Source organism: Pempheris klunzingeri, chromosome 6 (assembly GCF_042242105.1).
Source record: "Pempheris klunzingeri isolate RE-2024b chromosome 6, fPemKlu1.hap1, whole genome shotgun sequence".
NCBI lineage: Eukaryota > Metazoa > Chordata > Actinopteri > Acropomatiformes > Pempheridae > Pempheris > Pempheris klunzingeri.
This window is the reverse complement of record NC_092017.1, coordinates 19,652,059-19,669,208: the sequence shown is the minus strand read 5'-3', so window position 1 is coordinate 19,669,208 and position 17,150 is coordinate 19,652,059. Positions and strand designations below refer to the sequence as shown.

The 17,150-nt window shown below is 42.4% G+C and overlaps 1 protein-coding gene across 1 annotated transcript in view; it reads right to left on the bottom strand.

Moving 5' to 3' along the window:
• Positions 1-16,045, bottom strand: part of arid3a (AT-rich interactive domain 3A) — a 40,855-nt gene extending 24,810 nt beyond the window's left edge. The window contains exons 1-3 of the mRNA XM_070832391.1: positions 15,978-16,045; positions 1,119-1,893; positions 729-1,011 (exon numbers count right to left, since the gene is read on the bottom strand). Coding sequence (XP_070688492.1) covers positions 729-1,011; positions 1,119-1,459 — 624 coding nt within the window. The 5' untranslated portion in view covers positions 1,460-1,893; positions 15,978-16,045. The remainder of the gene's footprint in view (positions 1-728; positions 1,012-1,118; positions 1,894-15,977) is intronic.
• Positions 16,046-17,150: the final 1,105 nt, after the last annotated feature.

The following is a 17,150-nucleotide window of genomic DNA, read 5'->3' as shown; positions in this document are numbered from 1 at the left end:
TAAACAGTCCGTCTTATTCCACAGGGGCCACCCTCATAATATCCAGCCCACTAGCATGTTTACAGTAAACGCAAGGCATGGTAAAGCTGTTAAAATGCCGCCCCCCTCCCCTCCCACTGCCCTCAGCTTATCCGCCTCAGCCTGACCTTTTTTTTTTTTTTACTCTCAGGCCACATTAGTTACCAAATGTCAAAGAGCGTCACCAGAAAAACCAGATTGTTTAGATCAGAGCCTCTAACAGATGTATCCTGCCAGAATGTCAGGTGGCAAAGACAAACTTAAAAGCCTTAGCGAAGGGTTAATCAACATTTGGCTGGTGGCTGGTGTTAATTTCCCACCCTGGTCGGATTACTTCATGTGCAGCTGAGAAAGTGACATGATGCAAGGGGTGCGAAGGCCAGATGTGGCTCAGTGGGCAACAACCAACATTTTAGATTTATGTACATCCTCAGTGTGCTACTGCAGCTGACTTTAGGATTTAGGGATTTAGGGACTTGGCTGATGTGGTTCTCCACTGTGACAGCATGAAGGCAATGACCTCCAGCTCTGAATATATTCAACAGTCAAAGAGTCAAAGCTGCGGACTCTCCAGTAGCAACATTATTTACATATAACTGCCTGTTTAGTTGGATGACATTAAAATGAGCGCAACAGAGGATCTCACTTCCGAGGAGACACACAGCAGAGGAGAAGGGGGAGGTATATGAAAAAATACAAAGACATCCTACCTGTCTGAACTGTTCTTCGTAGGTCCATTCTCCATGGTCCTGCCCACCCAGATGGCTGTGTGTGGCGTGGGGGGGCATGATGGCTACGCGGGGCTCCTGATCGACACTGGGACGGGCCTTCAGCAGCTGGGAGTGGGGGTGGAGTTGACGGTGGGGCAGCAGGAGGATTCCCTTCCCAGGAGCCACTGCTTCATGGCCTGTGGGTAGACCCTCCTCTGTCAGGTCGTCGTCAAAGTCTTCTTCCATCTCACCTTCAAAGTCTTCCTCGTCCCATTTCTGTTTGCTGTGTGTATTAGGAACAGAGGAGCGTTTAAAAGACGTGCCCAAAGACCACCACTGGCACATGTTTGATGTTTTAGGTCGACTTGACCAAAGAAATTAAGTACTTACATCTGCTCTTCCTCATCTGACCCCATCATGTCCTTGTAATGCTCCTCCCCTTCATTGTCGTCATCTTCGCCTTCGTCCTCACCGCCACTGCTGCGCTCTGACATAGGGCTTTCCGACACCCTCTGCAGCCCGGCCGCTGCCGCACGCATGGCCGCCAGTGCTGCCATCTGGGCCTGCTCCGCCTCAGGGGCCGGGCTCCCCATAGGCTCATCTGCTCCTCCTCCTCCACCTGAGCGGATCTGAAGGTGTTGTGCGGCGGCTTGCTGCTGGAGCTGCTGCTCCATCAGCAGCTTGGCCCTCTGCTGCCTGTGCAGGTTCTCCATGACAGCCTGCAGCTTCATCTCCGGGGAAAGCGGCACGGCGTTAAGCTGCCTTCCTTCCCCTCTCTCCCCTACGCCGGTCGGGGGCCGATGGTCAGTCCTTCTGCCCAGGGACGGCAACTGCCAAACGTGCCTGTGGTGAAGCAGCTAGCAGGTGAGATAGAGTTTTGGAGGTTATGGTTATGTGGAAATGCGGGTCCTTGAGGAGAAGTGGAAGGAGGAGGAGGAGGAGGAGGAGGAGGAAGAGGAGGGGGGTTGGTCAGAGCTCTGAGACATGCAGTCAGTGGTCAGCTGCAGTTCTGGAGACAGAGGCCTCTCTCTTGTCTCAATGGTTTTTCCTGCAGTTGGGGGGAAACCAAAGCCAGCAGTAGAGCTGAGTCGCACAGTGTTCAGTGAGGCACAAGGAGCGGATGTAAGGGTAGGAGTTCAATCGTGTGTTGGCAGACTACAAAGACCTGAGGGAGAGAAAAAAATGTCAATGTGTCAGACTGCTACTTCCCCACTATCTGTTAACATCAGTAACTTCAAGCAAAAGCTTTTTGTTTCAATGCCAAAACAGTTTATCACATTTCTCTAAAGCATCAGATCAGCAAAATACACTTCTGCTTTTAAAAACTAAACTTTCCATTAATTGGCCGTTTACTAAAGTGGACATCTTTCACACTTTCTCCTCTGATTTGATGTTCTGATAAATCAAATTATCATTATATAATCATTTTGTGTATACTTCAATTTTGTTGTTGCTATTAACAATGTTAACGGATAATACAGTAAAAAGAAGTCCATGACGCCTCAATAACGTTCGGCAAAACTTCTGTGAGCTGCAGAAGAGCAGAAAACTACAGGAATGACTGCAGAGCACCCTGTCAACTGAAATCATAAGTTAAGAAGATGTGAAAGAGAAGAAAATGCCCTATTTCACACACAAGAAATGTCAATTTCAGTCTGAAATCCACGTGAAGCCTACATACGCCGTCGCTCATGTCTGCTGTGCAACATGTGCAGGATTACTCACACAAACAGACCAGACGAGCTGCCCACACAGGACAAAACGTTTTAGCCTCAGCAACAAGAGGAAGTGAAATCACAGGAAGGACCGTCACTTTCTCCACCTGGTTGATTCAAAACCTAAATCAATTCAGTCCACCAGCAAAAATGAGCAATACCAATCAACTCTATGTTGAGTTTGTTAAAACACAATTAATATTCAGAGGTGTGACTTTGCTCAGGTATGACTGGTGCGTTTTTCCCCGTATTTCAAGTAAGAGGCACAGTGGGGAGTTTTTCTGTAACTTCTGTGGGCGGCAACACTTCTCATACATTCGTACTCAGGTATGCAAAGCAGTCTCTGTTCTATGCAATGAGCTTCACATTCTGGTACCAATATGCTTCAACCTTATTGCCAAGTCTTACAACACAACAGGGATGCACAGTTACACTAGAGGGGGAGCAACGGTCTGTCCCGCCCACTCTGCGTTTACTCAGAGCGTGTTCAAAATGTTCAGAAGTCCGGGTTTGTGGAGGCCGTGGTTCAGTTCAGTCAGGCAGAGATAAGAGCTGCACACCAAGTCAAAAGCGTATGGGGAAATTAATTCTGAGTGCAGGTGCTGGACATGCTGAAGTGATAGTCATGACAGGAGGCAGCGTTGACTGTAAGCCACGACTCATTCAGCTCCACTGACTAATACATGAACACCCAGACCACTGTAACCACCACCTGCCCTGATCTCCTACTTTCAGAAGCTTCAGGTTTTGCATTGCACCTCTCAGGGATTCAAGTAAGAAATATTTGTGAGCCTGAAAAGTTTCCCAGGAGGAAATATGTACAATGTATTAAATAAAGTTATAATATGAATTTAAAACTGCATGGTGACTGAGATCTTTAAGCCTTGAGCTCTACCATTGAGTGTGTGCCGGATGAAAGCATGAATGAGGTTTGTGAGTTAGAGTTTAATTTGTTTCACAATTACAAGTAACTCAACCACCCTGTACTGATGTTTTGCTTTTGGTTTGCTGAAAGACTTTGCACCAATACTCAGTAACAGCTACACAGAGATATATTGCACATTATAACCTCCACAATAAATAATTTCTAGCATTTTCCCCCATAATGTTTTGTCTCTTCTATCATCTGACTGTTTTGTCTTTGATATTACAACTGGTCACATCTATACCAAAAACCCCAACAAAAACTAAAAAAGGTATTTGGCGTTTCACCCACATCTGTATTACTGTCAGAGTACCTCCAGGTTTTGCGTATCAGAGTCGGGAAACCCTAAAATTTTCCTCCGAAGGATCAAAGTTTCACAAATTGTTTTTGAGTCAGCAGCTCCTGAAGGCAAGATGAAGACCACATGGGGAACCTCTGGGACACCAGTTGATACTGCATACATTCAGCCATACTAACCTGTCTCAAATGTGGATACTGCAGCAATCTTTTCCCATAATATACCTCATCATCAGACTACACTGCAGGTATAAGCAGAACGGATCCGTATTTCTTAGGGGGCAAGGAAAACATGGTTGATTTAACTAGAATTACACAGACAATCATACTAGGATTTCATGGGTGTGGTAGTGAAATTATTAGTGCAGGCAGGTTCTGAACACAGAAGAAACGGAATATAACAGTACATACGTATGTAAGGTCCAAGGGCTCTCCAAAGGCTGGTGAGGGAAATTAAATTCTGCTTCAATTTGCAGGAAAAATGACAGTTTTCCATATCTTATGGTTAAACAGTCGTGGCTACATAATGAGACAGAGACAACAGCCACAAACATCCTGGTTATCACTTCTACTCTGTAATCAGACATGTGTGTCTCAATCAGCCACTGACATCCAAGTCGAAACTAACAATCTAGTGTACACAGCCCTGACTCATCTGGCAGATCAGTTAATCTTCACACAATATAAGTAATCTCCAAATGCATGAAGAATTGTGAGTGTCACAAGTGGCACGTCCGATGTGTTAATGCACCTTTGAATTGGTTCCACAGCACATGTTTCCAGGGTGGCTATATTTCCTTGATACATTTTGATCAGCTGTTGTCTACGCGCCTTACAAAACATGAAACATTATTAAAGAGCTGAGTAACTTTTGAAAATGTATAACAACTACCACATTACCACTGGCTGAGCCACAAAAGCCAGTTTGAAGAAAAACAAGAGGACAAATGCCCTCAGTCCCAGCTGAACACCCACCCTGCAGCAGTCAGCATAAAGTTGACACCCTGCAGCTCCTCACTATAGCTCAACTGGTCAGATGTCCCAGCCACAAAAAAGGACTTCAAAAGCGCAAAGTTCTGCTGCTACAGAATCCTCAGGGTGTTTAATAGCACGCAACACACTGGGAAAATGTTGCATCAACCAAAGCCTGTCAAGAAACAGTCAATAACTAACAACAGCATGCACAGGAACACATATTTCAGCCACCCTATGCTATGGCTGTATGTTAGAGAAATGTTGCGCAAGGAAATAAGAGCTGTGAAACTTGTGTTTCTTCAGAGGGTGAAGGAAGTGACAACTGACGGAGCAGATGCAGTGAGGCAGCCGACAGATATTCAATATTGATTCATTACATTCTTTAAGGGCGAAAGAGGCACAACTGAACGCCTGCAGTTGTCAGATAGAGAATAGCACCAGTATAAGCAGGATTAAAACATCTTACCTAACTGGATTGGGTGTGACTTGACACAACTTCTCTCTGCTCTACTTGACTACAGAAGAAAACATGACAGCGGGCTCAAAGTGAAAAGACACCAAATAATTACTGGTTACTCTGGAGAATCCATTTATTTTGCTCTAAGTGACGGGCAAATTCACTTCAGAGCAGCCCCTGTGTGCACTGCCCCTGTATTTTTGGCTAATCAAGTAGCCACACGCAAATAAGCACAATATCCACTGTTCACTCCATGTTTGAGCCGAGAGCACTTCCTCTGAGGGCGTCTCTGTAAGTGTGTGTCATATATGTAATTTCAAAGACAGAAGTGATTACAACAAACCTGTTCTGCTGAGAGGGAAGCAGAAGTGGTCGCTTTGTTTCATGCCAGTGTTCATCATAAACATCATGATTTCCTATAGGCTATGTGGTGCAAATTACATTGCGCCATTGCACGCGCTTTCCTTGCTTCCCCAAAGGAGGACGCAGGTTTGGTGCTTGCAAAGCCTTTTATATATGACAGCAACAATGATGGTGTAACGACGAGAATACACGAGAATGAGAGTGAGAACATAGCACTGGATGCACTGTGTCTCTGTAAAGAAGATTATGAGCCAAAGGCAGAGAAGAAGAGTCGCGTTTTCTACATGTTCGCATGTATCTGCCCGCAGGGAAGGATAATCAACTGTTGGTGTCTGATCGGTATCAATAGCTTGGGTATTGATCCATTAGTCCAGCTGTTTCCAGTCATGTAAGCCACGAGTCTGCAGCAGCTGATCTCACCCCTCAACACACCTCCAACTGACCCCTTTGTGCTTCTGCTCAATAAACGTGACCAACAGGTGAACGCTGACGTTGTACATCTGTGCTTTTCACTCTTCACTCTTTGGAAATATTCAATCTCATGGTACAAACACACTCTGTTGTGTGGCTGCAAATAAATCCCGAGCGTTGTCACCAGTTTCTGGATATTTTCATCTAAATATCCTTAGAACATCAGTTTTCAATCACTTTAGGGAGCAGAGTCCTACTGCTTTATGTCGCAGCCAAACCAGCCAGATACTGATTTACACACATTTAGCGTGCAAACGATGAAAAAAGGCCGGAGGCTGCCTACGGTATCTCATTCTAACACGTTATGTGTAACCAGACCTTGGCTAGAGTGATAAGGCATTTAATATCTAAACCATAGCTCAAAAAAACAGAAAAAGACGTTTCAGTGGTCCAGGGACGAACGTCCTTAAAACTCCCTGCTGGTTGTCTTTTATACTGTAACCAGGGTGGGAAATCACCACGAACATATTAAGTCATTTCTTTACATTATCAACCCCTTGGGACAGCTCCAGCTTTTATTTGGAAATGTTAAAAAAAGAGAAAGTAAGTAGCTACTATAACCAGTGTTGTCTAACAGTCAAAATGCTTAGGAAACTACCAGCTACCTACTTGCCTCATGGGTTTGTTCTATCATTTGGTAACATTTACCACATCTGTGTATCTAGGGTAAAGACCACTTGCCAGCGAAGGAAATACTCAGCAGACTAATGGAGGATTTCCTCCACAGTTTCATTGCCGGACCTTTATAAGAGCTTTCTGAATGCAATAGTCTGTCTGTGTATCAATATGACTAGTTGGCATCTTGTGTTTACCAAAGACCAAAGGACAAAAGTAAATGTTGTTGCTGACATATGGAGGTTTTTTTAAAAGGGCAAAAGGCTGTTTTACTGAGTGTGAAGACCACTCATCACGCAAAACAAAATCATAGCAAAGAGCCATGTTTGATTAATTGTGTCTCCTCATTTGACTGCTGCCATATTTTCCCTCCGAAAAACATTTGAAGGCTCAAAATTTGCATTTCATGGCAGATGTTGGAGCAACAGGGTAGAATCAGTTTCAAGCATTAACCCTACCCACACCCCCTGCCTTTGAGCAACACGCTCAGGACTTCTGCTTTGTACAGTGACCTCTGACCTCATAGAGAGGGCCCTCAGATTTAGACATATCACATATTGCAAAATAAAAAAGCGTTATACATCGTAACAGAGGATCCTACAGCTGACTGTAAGACCCAAAGGGCTCATTTAACACCTTAATTGGCTAAAGGGAGGCCTGTGCTGGGGACCCATGTGTGGGGGGAGAAATTTTGAGAGTTGGCTGAATAATAATAAAGACAATGAGAGCTAATGGGTTAATCCTCTTTTTTTTTTTTTTTTAAACCCACACTTTAGAGGTGGAAGATTGCGAGGTCTGAGCAAACAGGACAGAATGATAAGAACCCGAGCTAAGGGTCTAATTCCAATGAGATAAAGAGACCCACACCACCCACACACATATGTAACTATGCACATATGTATGCACAGACTGACTGCAGACCGACTGCTTGCATGGACACAAAGCCTGTTAAAAGTACTCTACACTGAAGAGGATTCATCTTTGTGGCTTTAACACATTGATAAAAGCCAAGTTTTGAGAAACAAAGACATTAACAGCGGGGTTTCCACTCAGTAGGCAGTTTTGTTTTCAAGTGCAAACACCGGTGCAGATTATATGTTCACCACAGAGGAAAAAAAAACATCCTTTTCTGCTTTTTTTTGATACAACAGTGCAGTTTAAGATTTGGTCTCTGTGAGACTAAAACTGGGTATTAAAATGAACTTCTGTCTGTTCTGCTTGACTGGAAAATCAGAGAGAAGAAAATTCAAGTGGCAACCCGCAAGATTTATGATCTCCATCTGCATCTCTGGTGCTAAATGCTCTCTCGCTGGTGTTTCTGCTCTTCTCTTCCTAAAGATCACATGTAAATCACTGTGGGAGGTACTATAACGTCTTCCAAGGATTTTCTGACGTTGCTGTTTGAGTTTCTGTGGGTGGTACCTGTTGTACTGTACCTTCTTTATCAAATTACTTATCATATTCATGCTACACCTGCTTTAAATGACAGACTCCAACCTGACTTGCAGTCCACAGATGCCTCCTATCACAACCAGCACATGCGTGGATTGAAGTCCGTTTGCAGGTTTTATCGTATCATCTCTCGGCACTTGTCATGCACCGTTTGCCACTGAACTACTCTGCTACGTTAGTAGTGAAACAGGCTTTGTATTGATGTTATCATATAGATATTCCTAGACAACTGTCAAACTTCTGTTGTTTTCTGACTGCAACCGCTCCAGAAAGCTTTTTTCAGCCTATTTTTTAAAGATAGATAGATATTTTATTGTCCCAATGGAGAATATGACTACAAAGCTAAACACCTTTATACTGATGTTTACTTTTGAATATATCAGTTTAATTAATCAAATTGTTGTTCACACCACAGCACAATACTAAACACACACCTTCTAATTTAGCTGAACTTTCCCTGAATCTTTCTCTGAAACTTTGCAAATACTGTGAGCCACAGTGTACACAAAGATGTTTTTTTTTTCTCTGTTCTGTAGTTTACTCACGAAATGTTTAGTGATATTAGAATAAAAGCCACCAAAGGCCTTGGGGTAAATGACACAACCACACCCTTCCTTCTTCAAACTCTTCATGTGTATAATCATTTTTCTGTTTACACGTGTTTACACAAAAGGGGGAAATAACAGTACTTTAAAATGCAAACTGCTCAGCTCCAATATTGTAATATCTAACAGAAAAACAGCCGGGCAGCAACTTACTGAAAGGTTGTTTGCTTCACACAAAGAATTAAGTTGCATCAATTAACAGCTTTGAGCTCTGCCCCACGGCTAAATCAAGCAGGAAATGGAATAAAAACCCTTCACATCCTGGAAAAACAAATAGACAATATAACAGAAAGGACTTCTAGTTGCAACAAACTAATAATAATTTAGCAGCAATGCATTTCCTTCCAGATTACTTCATAAATCGCGTACTCTATTTTATTTCGAGTTAAACTTTACTTCATTTCCATCCAACAATATTTTACATTAAACTCTATTGTATTTGGCTAATTATTTTATGTTGATTATGTTTATATATAAAAGAGTTACATTAGTATTCATTTTTACATTCTGGTTGTAGCTTTAACTCTGCTTTGCATTTAATATTACAGAGGTTAAAGAGTAACTGTAGGGAGTTGCCAAACAGTAGCCATTCATGATCCTTTCTACATAAAAAAAGAAAAAAAAAAAGTCGGTCAGTGGTGCTGGTCTTGATTATGCGTCCCTCTCTCACATTCCTTGCAGTATTACCTCGCAAGGCAATAACACAGGCTCCATTGAGCCCCATTGCACCAACAACAAGATCATTGAGGAAGTGTCGCACAGGCTCGTCACGCACTTTCCACTGACCTCTTCCAGCGGGCTGAAGCGACAGAGCGAGCCAAATCTGATTAGCCCCAACTATGCCATAAATTAAGTGGACATAGAGCAAAAAATAATCCAGTGATCCACTTCTCAGCAGTGAAATCTGTGGCTATCTATCAAGTGACAGGAGTCAGCTGTGCAAGCTAGCGAGGCTCAAAGTGATTTGCAGTCACTGCTGTTGCTGCATGCAAGTTTGCGCTAATAAATGTAAAAACATCTGGATTTGAGCGATTGTGCAATGTTTTTCACTTGGAAATGAAAGGGCGGAAAAGGCTGGTCTCTGTGCTGGTATGTGCGGTACATAGCTTGCAGGGAAATTCACATGTCATGTATTTATCCTGACTGATGCTCTTCTTTAGACTGCTTTACAGAGTGCAATATTTAAAAAAAAAATCTCAACTTCTACTTCTAGATGGATGTCTTAGGGGCTTTTCCATACTGAAGAAACACTTGGTGGTATTAAAAGCAAAGATGTAATATCAGCAATATCAGTTACCACAAGTAGAGCAAAATATTCCTATGGGGGCTGAATATATATTCATATAGACAAGTGCTACTTAAAGACAGAGCAGCCCACAGGAAAAAAGCACAGAAACCACCTCAAGTCTGCTGTATAGAAAGACTTCCTCTAACCACAGGAAAAGTCATCAGATGAATAGTTAAAATGAGAAAAAAAACCCATGTCTGCTGATTCAGCTGAAATTGTTTGCTGGCGCTTATGTCGGCCGCCTCACAGGTGGATATTGACCTCGCCATGTTACAACCTTACCTATGGCTTCACGTGGAGACAGTAGTATTATGGGAGCAAACATAAATCTCATGTGATGACAGCTCTAGTGGAGAGAAACACAGGCCATTGGTAAGGTGGCAAACACAGTCACTACTAAAGTAAAACACCAACGCTCTTTGTTAGTTTGTCTTCTAACTCTAATTGGTCTGTTTGAAATGTTATTCTAGCTCTCTGTTTGAAATGTTATTCCAGCCCCTCCTCATGCCCTTTTCCCTTTTGCTTCTTGCACTTCAACGGCAAGTTCAATCAGCACTTTTCTAACATAATCCTGACAGAGCTTGAACATCCAAAGCTTGTAAACAATAGATTTGTGTGCAGGGCCGTTGTCCTGAATTGCATTAGTTTGGCACGGCTGTTATTGTGTCATGTTGCTGCACAACTCAATTCATTCCTTTATTAATCAATTCCTCATCTTCTTATAAGTGCAATCCATCAATTTTACCCGAAAACCATGTGATTGTGTGAGGGAAACAAAGTAGTTTTGTAAAGTATGTTTTGTAAAGGTTACATTAAACATAGATTTACTGCAGCTGTGGTAGCTCTACAATTTACCTAAATTATTAACTTTAAAATAAATGTAAAATCTGAGCAGTTTTCTTCCTTACTGTGAGCTGCAGATGAAACCCACAGAGTCAAATTCCTGTGTAACTTTGTGCAGAGTTGCCCGACTTTGCCATAAAAACTGAGATTCAGGAGACAGGCTGCATGTTGCTGCTCGCAGAGCTCAGCGCACTGCTATTGTAACTCTAGACTGACGGTATGATGATAGTTCCTCTAGGTGGGGTGGGGGGTTTGCATTGAATGGCGTGAACGTCCCAAACTGGATTAACGTGTTGGTTTATATGGTGACTGTGCAGTCACGTCATGGCATTGTGATCTTTAACAATCAAGTCTTTTGTCTGTACAGAGGCTATGGACAAGTGGAAATCTTAGATAAAGAGCTCTGTGCATTGTACACAGAGCCATCCAGAACAAAAATTGTCACTTCTGTGCTAAATGTGGACCACAGTCTCATTTGCCTGCACTCTGCCTAATAAAAATCTGCTATATTTTGGCATGAATCTGATTAGATTAGCATTTGATTGCTTGGGCTGGCTGCCAGCACTGGCAGACGTGAATATAAAATACAAATGCTTCAGGTTTGATGGACATGTCAGCATGTTGCAGCTGTGTGCTGGTATCCAGGCAGACAAGTACCAGGATAGATCATGCTGACACTCAACCAAGTGTCGCTGCTGACTGAATACACAAAGCCTACAACTGTCCCAGCAGCTTGGTTCAGTAACTGTAGGGTATCCCAAAAGCTCAGACCGTTCCTTAGCCTGCTCTCTGCCTGCGTCACCGTCAGCCCTGCTGGGATTCCCCCATGGCTCCGGCCCAGGCAGTGAAGTAACGTGAGTTTTTTTTTCCTGCATTTTTTGGCAGGATAACAGAGTTAAAGCCCCACGTGCCGCACAGGCCCTTCAGAAATGTAGCTTTTGGCACACGAACAGCTGAAAGTGAGCCAAGCTACGCTGCTTCCACCTTCTTTAATGACAGGAAAACTTGTGGTGTGCAGACAGCACTCACACTCTTTGAGATACAATTCGTGCTGATATTTACAGGTGGGATATTACTGAAATATTCAAATGACACAACACAGGCCTTAAGCCAAAGCCCACGCCCTTAAGCCCTGAAGGGTGATTTGAAGGCAGTGACAACATAAAAAGCAGGCTTTATAACCCTGTAAAGGATTATAGTTTGATAATAAGAAAACAAACAGGCGTTGTACCTGTTTGTCTCGCCTGCATGTTTGTCTGTCATTAATTCACAACCACTAACCAGTTTAGTAACCAACTGCCAGCGGCTGCCGGTCACTCAGCCGTGATGCTGGGAGGCAAACTGAGCATATGTTTTTGCATACAACACTTAGTGCTTCCAAACACCCTCAGGCCGAGATCAGGCATCTGACAGGAAGCTGTGTGGGTTGTAAATGTTTGAATGACAACTCGGCCTGCCATGCATCCTGATATGTACATATGAAAACAGATTATTAACATTATATAACCAACAAACAGAATTGTGGATCTCGATGGGATGAACCTGAGTGGGTTTTGATACAAATTACAGCAAATCATTGATTATAGAAGAGTATGTTTACAAGAGGAGGAGGAAGATGCAGCAAATACAATCCTGGAACATCAGAACTACATGACAGATAGTAGACACAAGTATATTATAGCTGAGTAGCAACACATATTAGGCTGATAATGAGCTTTCATTAAAAATAATCTTCTGATATGATGGGAGTTTCTCATTGGCTAGAAAAACAAATTGGAATCAAATGAGGGCCACAGCTAAAAAGTATTTCCATTATTGGTTTATCTTTCAATTATTCTTTGCAAATGATCTGTTAATTTAACTTTAAAAAGTCAAACATTTGAGGTAATCACTTCACATTCCTCGTTCTATCTGACCAATCGTCAAAAAACTATTCAAGACTATCGGAGAAGCTGGAGCCGGCGAGCGTTGGGTGTTTTTTCTTGATAAATGATGTACGATGATAAATCAACAAAATTGTTTTCAATGAATTTCCTGCTGACCTTCCGTTTCAGCGCTGCATTTCATTTCTATGGGTGCAATCTCTTTGAATGAATTCATTGATTTTATTGCAGCGCTTCATAGTTCAGACCAGCTTTCTCTGTGGTAACGTGTCAGCTGTTACAGACGCTTTTCCTTCACGACAACGAAATTTTTCTTGGAGTAACAGTTGCAATTTCTGGCATCTTTATATGCTGACAGAGTCAAAGCAGTCTAAAACAATTAGTAGTGAAAATATAAAATGTTTTCAAGCACTATTCATGCCAGGTGATAACCATTTATTTATTTCCAACTTTAACAGACTAGTAACTTTAGCAGCTTTTAAGCCTGAAAAGACACAATAATCAAGCTGTATCGAGATAGACTAAAGACTAAAATCCTATGAAATCACAATTTTAATATCAAATTGACATCTCACCAGGTCAAGATCTGCTGCTTCTTCAACGCCACCCCCCACCTTACTGTAAACCTGCTTTCATAACAAGCAGTGTTACTTATTAGGGCCAACCTCCATTATGCAAAGCAAGGGGGACCTTTTAAGACCTGGAGTTGATCACCGGCCATACGTTTCTAATCCACAAAGGGCCAATCACAATGTAAATGACACCCCCCCCCTTCTGCTCGCTCAGTGCAGCGGTATTTCTCTCCATTGAAAACACTGAACTGGTGCAGTTGACCAGTGCCGGCCACCATATGCCAGATTGGACCAAACAGATTAGTGTGGCAATTTCTGGGCAAGCCCCTAAGGTGATTGGAGGGTGCTGGGGTGCAGGGTGTGATAAAGGCCTGGAAATCTCTCTTAAGAATCTCAGTGCTTAATAATCACATTGGGAAGCCGTAGGGGCCAAGTTCTACAATTTAAAATCTCACACTTTCTTTTTGTGCGACGTGCCTGCTCAAAATGATAATTCAAGTCAAATTTTGAATAGAACTGAACCAGTAAATGACAACTGGTTTGCTGAAAAAGTGGCTGGAAACACAAGAAACCAGGCATAGTACACGCTGAGCAGCATTCAACCAATTTCTTATTTCTCTTTTGATATTCTATCGCCATAAAATCTAGAAATAAGCTTCCAAAAGGAAAAGACTCTCCTGGCCTCCCTCTCCATCCTGTTCCTGTCGTTCAGATTTCAAAATCTCATTTTTTAGTTTAGTTTTTTTTAATAGTTTATTTCACTCATTTCAGTGTGTACTTCCCGAAGCCAATTTTACAAAACAAATAATATAGTGTGACCGAAATTACTTATACACATTAAATGATTGAAAAAGGAGCAGGAAGAAGACAAAAATCTTATATTGCCTGCCTCTTTCTTAATAATAACATAACATAGTAACAGATTATTTGTATTGTCACAGTCAACTGAAATTAGGACGCTACAGCTTGTGCTAAAATAAACTTTCATCACGCCAAGGACATTTTAAACCTGTGTTCCTGTCGCCCTCGCTCACACATCAGAACTAAACAAATGAGAATGAAATGTCTTGTTCACGTGTGATAAAACAGCCGAGGTCGCATCTTTAAATGGAAGTGCTCTTCATTCACGTTTTCATCTTGACAAGGTGGAATAACCCCTGAAACCACATTCAGATCTGGCCAGGACAATGAGGATCTCCACATATGATTAAGGCCATTAAGACAAGGAGCAATACGAGGCTTTAAAACCGAACCAGCTTCCTGTGCCTGAGCTCCCCAACCAACCCCCCGCCACTCGGTGGCAAACTATAACACCAACCACAAACCAAGTCCGTTTTGGTTGCGGCTGTGAGGTTTGTCAGTTCTCCTGAAAAATAGAGCAAAAGAAGATGTCTTGATCCCCTTTCTGAATCCACAGGGGATGAGAAGTTTTCATGCCAGTGACGTCACCCTGAGGAACACTTGGACAGTGGATTTCCCACCATCCTGCTGTAGCAGTGAAGGCAGCTCATGTGTCTGTATCACATCCCTGACATGTTGGACTTGACTTGATCTCAGCCACTACCGGATGCTGACAGACTCTTTTTTTCCACCTTCCACAGAAATACCAAACTATTTAAAAGGGATTTCACCTGCAGGAGGCAGACACAGCCCAGACTTAGATGAAATTATATCAACTGGGTGGTAAAATGACATTATTGATCCTTGAGTGGGACTTCAATTTGCATTGTCCTGTCTTTGGACAATACAGCCATGCCAAAAACCAATATTACCACAATACTGCAACATAACAACCACCCTGCTTTTGATTTTATTAATATGAGAAGCAAAAACCAGCTTCAAACTCACTCACAAAGCCACATTTAGCTCTGAATCATCCCACTGTCTCTGCTCTCCACCCCAGCATAACAATCAGCCAGGCCAAACTTTCATAAAGGTCCAGTTGTTGATGCTGTCACATGCATTGGCTTTTATATCCAACTTAAAGGGCAATAGTGCTGCAGCAGTGCTGGCTGTCCAGTGGTGCTGCAAACTAACTCTCAACATGGTGGGTCCAAAGTGAACAGGACGACCATCCATCATGATCAGTAAAATCATTAAAAAAAAAACATTTTAATGAGCAGTTTAGCCCGCAAATCTTCAGCAGCAAACACATGAGCAGTTGGTTTATCCGATGCTGGCCTCTCGCTTAAGCGCTAAAGATAATACTGTTAAATAATCAGCTTGTATTATTAGCCTTGGTCGCTAGCCGTGTTGTTGTGGTTTCTTTACATTTATCATTGTATTGTGTTCAAAGTTAACGGTAGAAATCCGGACGTTAATAGCCGTTAGTGCCGTTGAAGTTAGCTAGTTAACGTTAAAAAAACAACCACAGCTAGCTCATAAAAATTCACATTTTATTTGTTTAGACTGAATATGTTAGGTTTAAACTCGGTTGTAACCGCAGAAATAGCTAAAAAAAATTATACCGAAACAAGGTCTTTAGTTAGATTTTGCTGTAAGAAATAGTGCGTTTTCACTGAGCGTAGGTTCAATTGCGTTCGTTGGGTGACATATGGCAGGTGAGTCCATCCGCTACCTTTGCGATAGAGCAGCCTATTGATCAGCGATTTGATAACGTCGCATCGATTAAGAACACATTTTAAAAAAAAGCTGCGTCCTATGAGTGCCGAGTAAAACACACACGCAGCAGAAATAAAAGAAGGAAGCCACACAAATGAAAGTGGTTTACAAGACAGCACGGACGTAAATAAGGCAAAGGGGTAAATAAAGACATGTATAAACTTACCACATCGGCTTCCGTTCCGTTTTTACAGTCTTTGGAACCGGAAGAAACATTCCTGTTTTTCCCGTCCGTGAACGCAGCCTCCCTCCTCGGTCACACACACAGAAAAAAACTCCAAAAAGAGGAAGAGGAGAGGTGGGTGGTGTGTTTATCAGCTAGGATTAAAGTGGTTTCATGTGACTGCATGATATCCACGCATTCAGCTTTTGCGTGTAATTGTGTTTTCAGAGTTTGAGGGTCGGTTTGAGAGCCCGCACCGATTCAGGCTCACAGACGGAGGCACAGAGAGAGAGATAGAGAGGCGTGGAGAGACTCTCCGGCCTGCACAGTCAGATCATTGGTTGACAAACAGTAATCAGATGCAAATTCCTAACCTCTGAATCAGCAGGGGCCACCCCCCCCCACCCCACCCCCTGCTGAACCACCACCACACATCCCCTTCCCTCCCTCACCTCCTCCCCCCAGAGCAGGGGCTGTCGGTAAATGCTGGGGTGTGAATTATAAAAGTGGGCTGGGAGTGGGAGCAGGAAGGTGGAGGTGAGACACACACACACACACACACACACACACACACAGTCTGTCCCCACATGATGCACAAATATACTTTTATATATTTCATCTCGCTACTAGACTTGACTGGAGCCACCAAAAACAAGCCACTTGTTTGTCTGTGAAACTGTCAGAAATATGATTCCCTACAAGCGTGTCACACTTTAAGTCACTGATTGTGAAGGGAATAACAAAGAAATGTATTAATTGGCTAGTTGATATATAAATTCAACTATATATGATATATAGATGAATTTATTATTATCATTATTAGTGGATAATAATAATAGTGATAATAATAACAATAGCTTGGATTTATATAGCACCTCTCAAAATACCCAAGGACACTTTACACCGTTCTGACATATTGTGGACCAAAGTGCTTTAATCGATCGATTAATCAAGAAAATTAGAATGAAATTAGTTATTCGCTGCAGCCCTGCAAAGAAATATTTTCACCTCTTTGAGCCACTAAAAATCATTTAAATGGAATTGTCCTAGAGGAAGTCTGCAATATCTTATTTATACATTTGTAAATTACAGTATTTGTCATGGGACTTGTTGTAAATTGTGTGTATTTCCCCCTCCAGTGTTGATTTTTGGTGACAGCCCCTTGGTGAGGAGAGT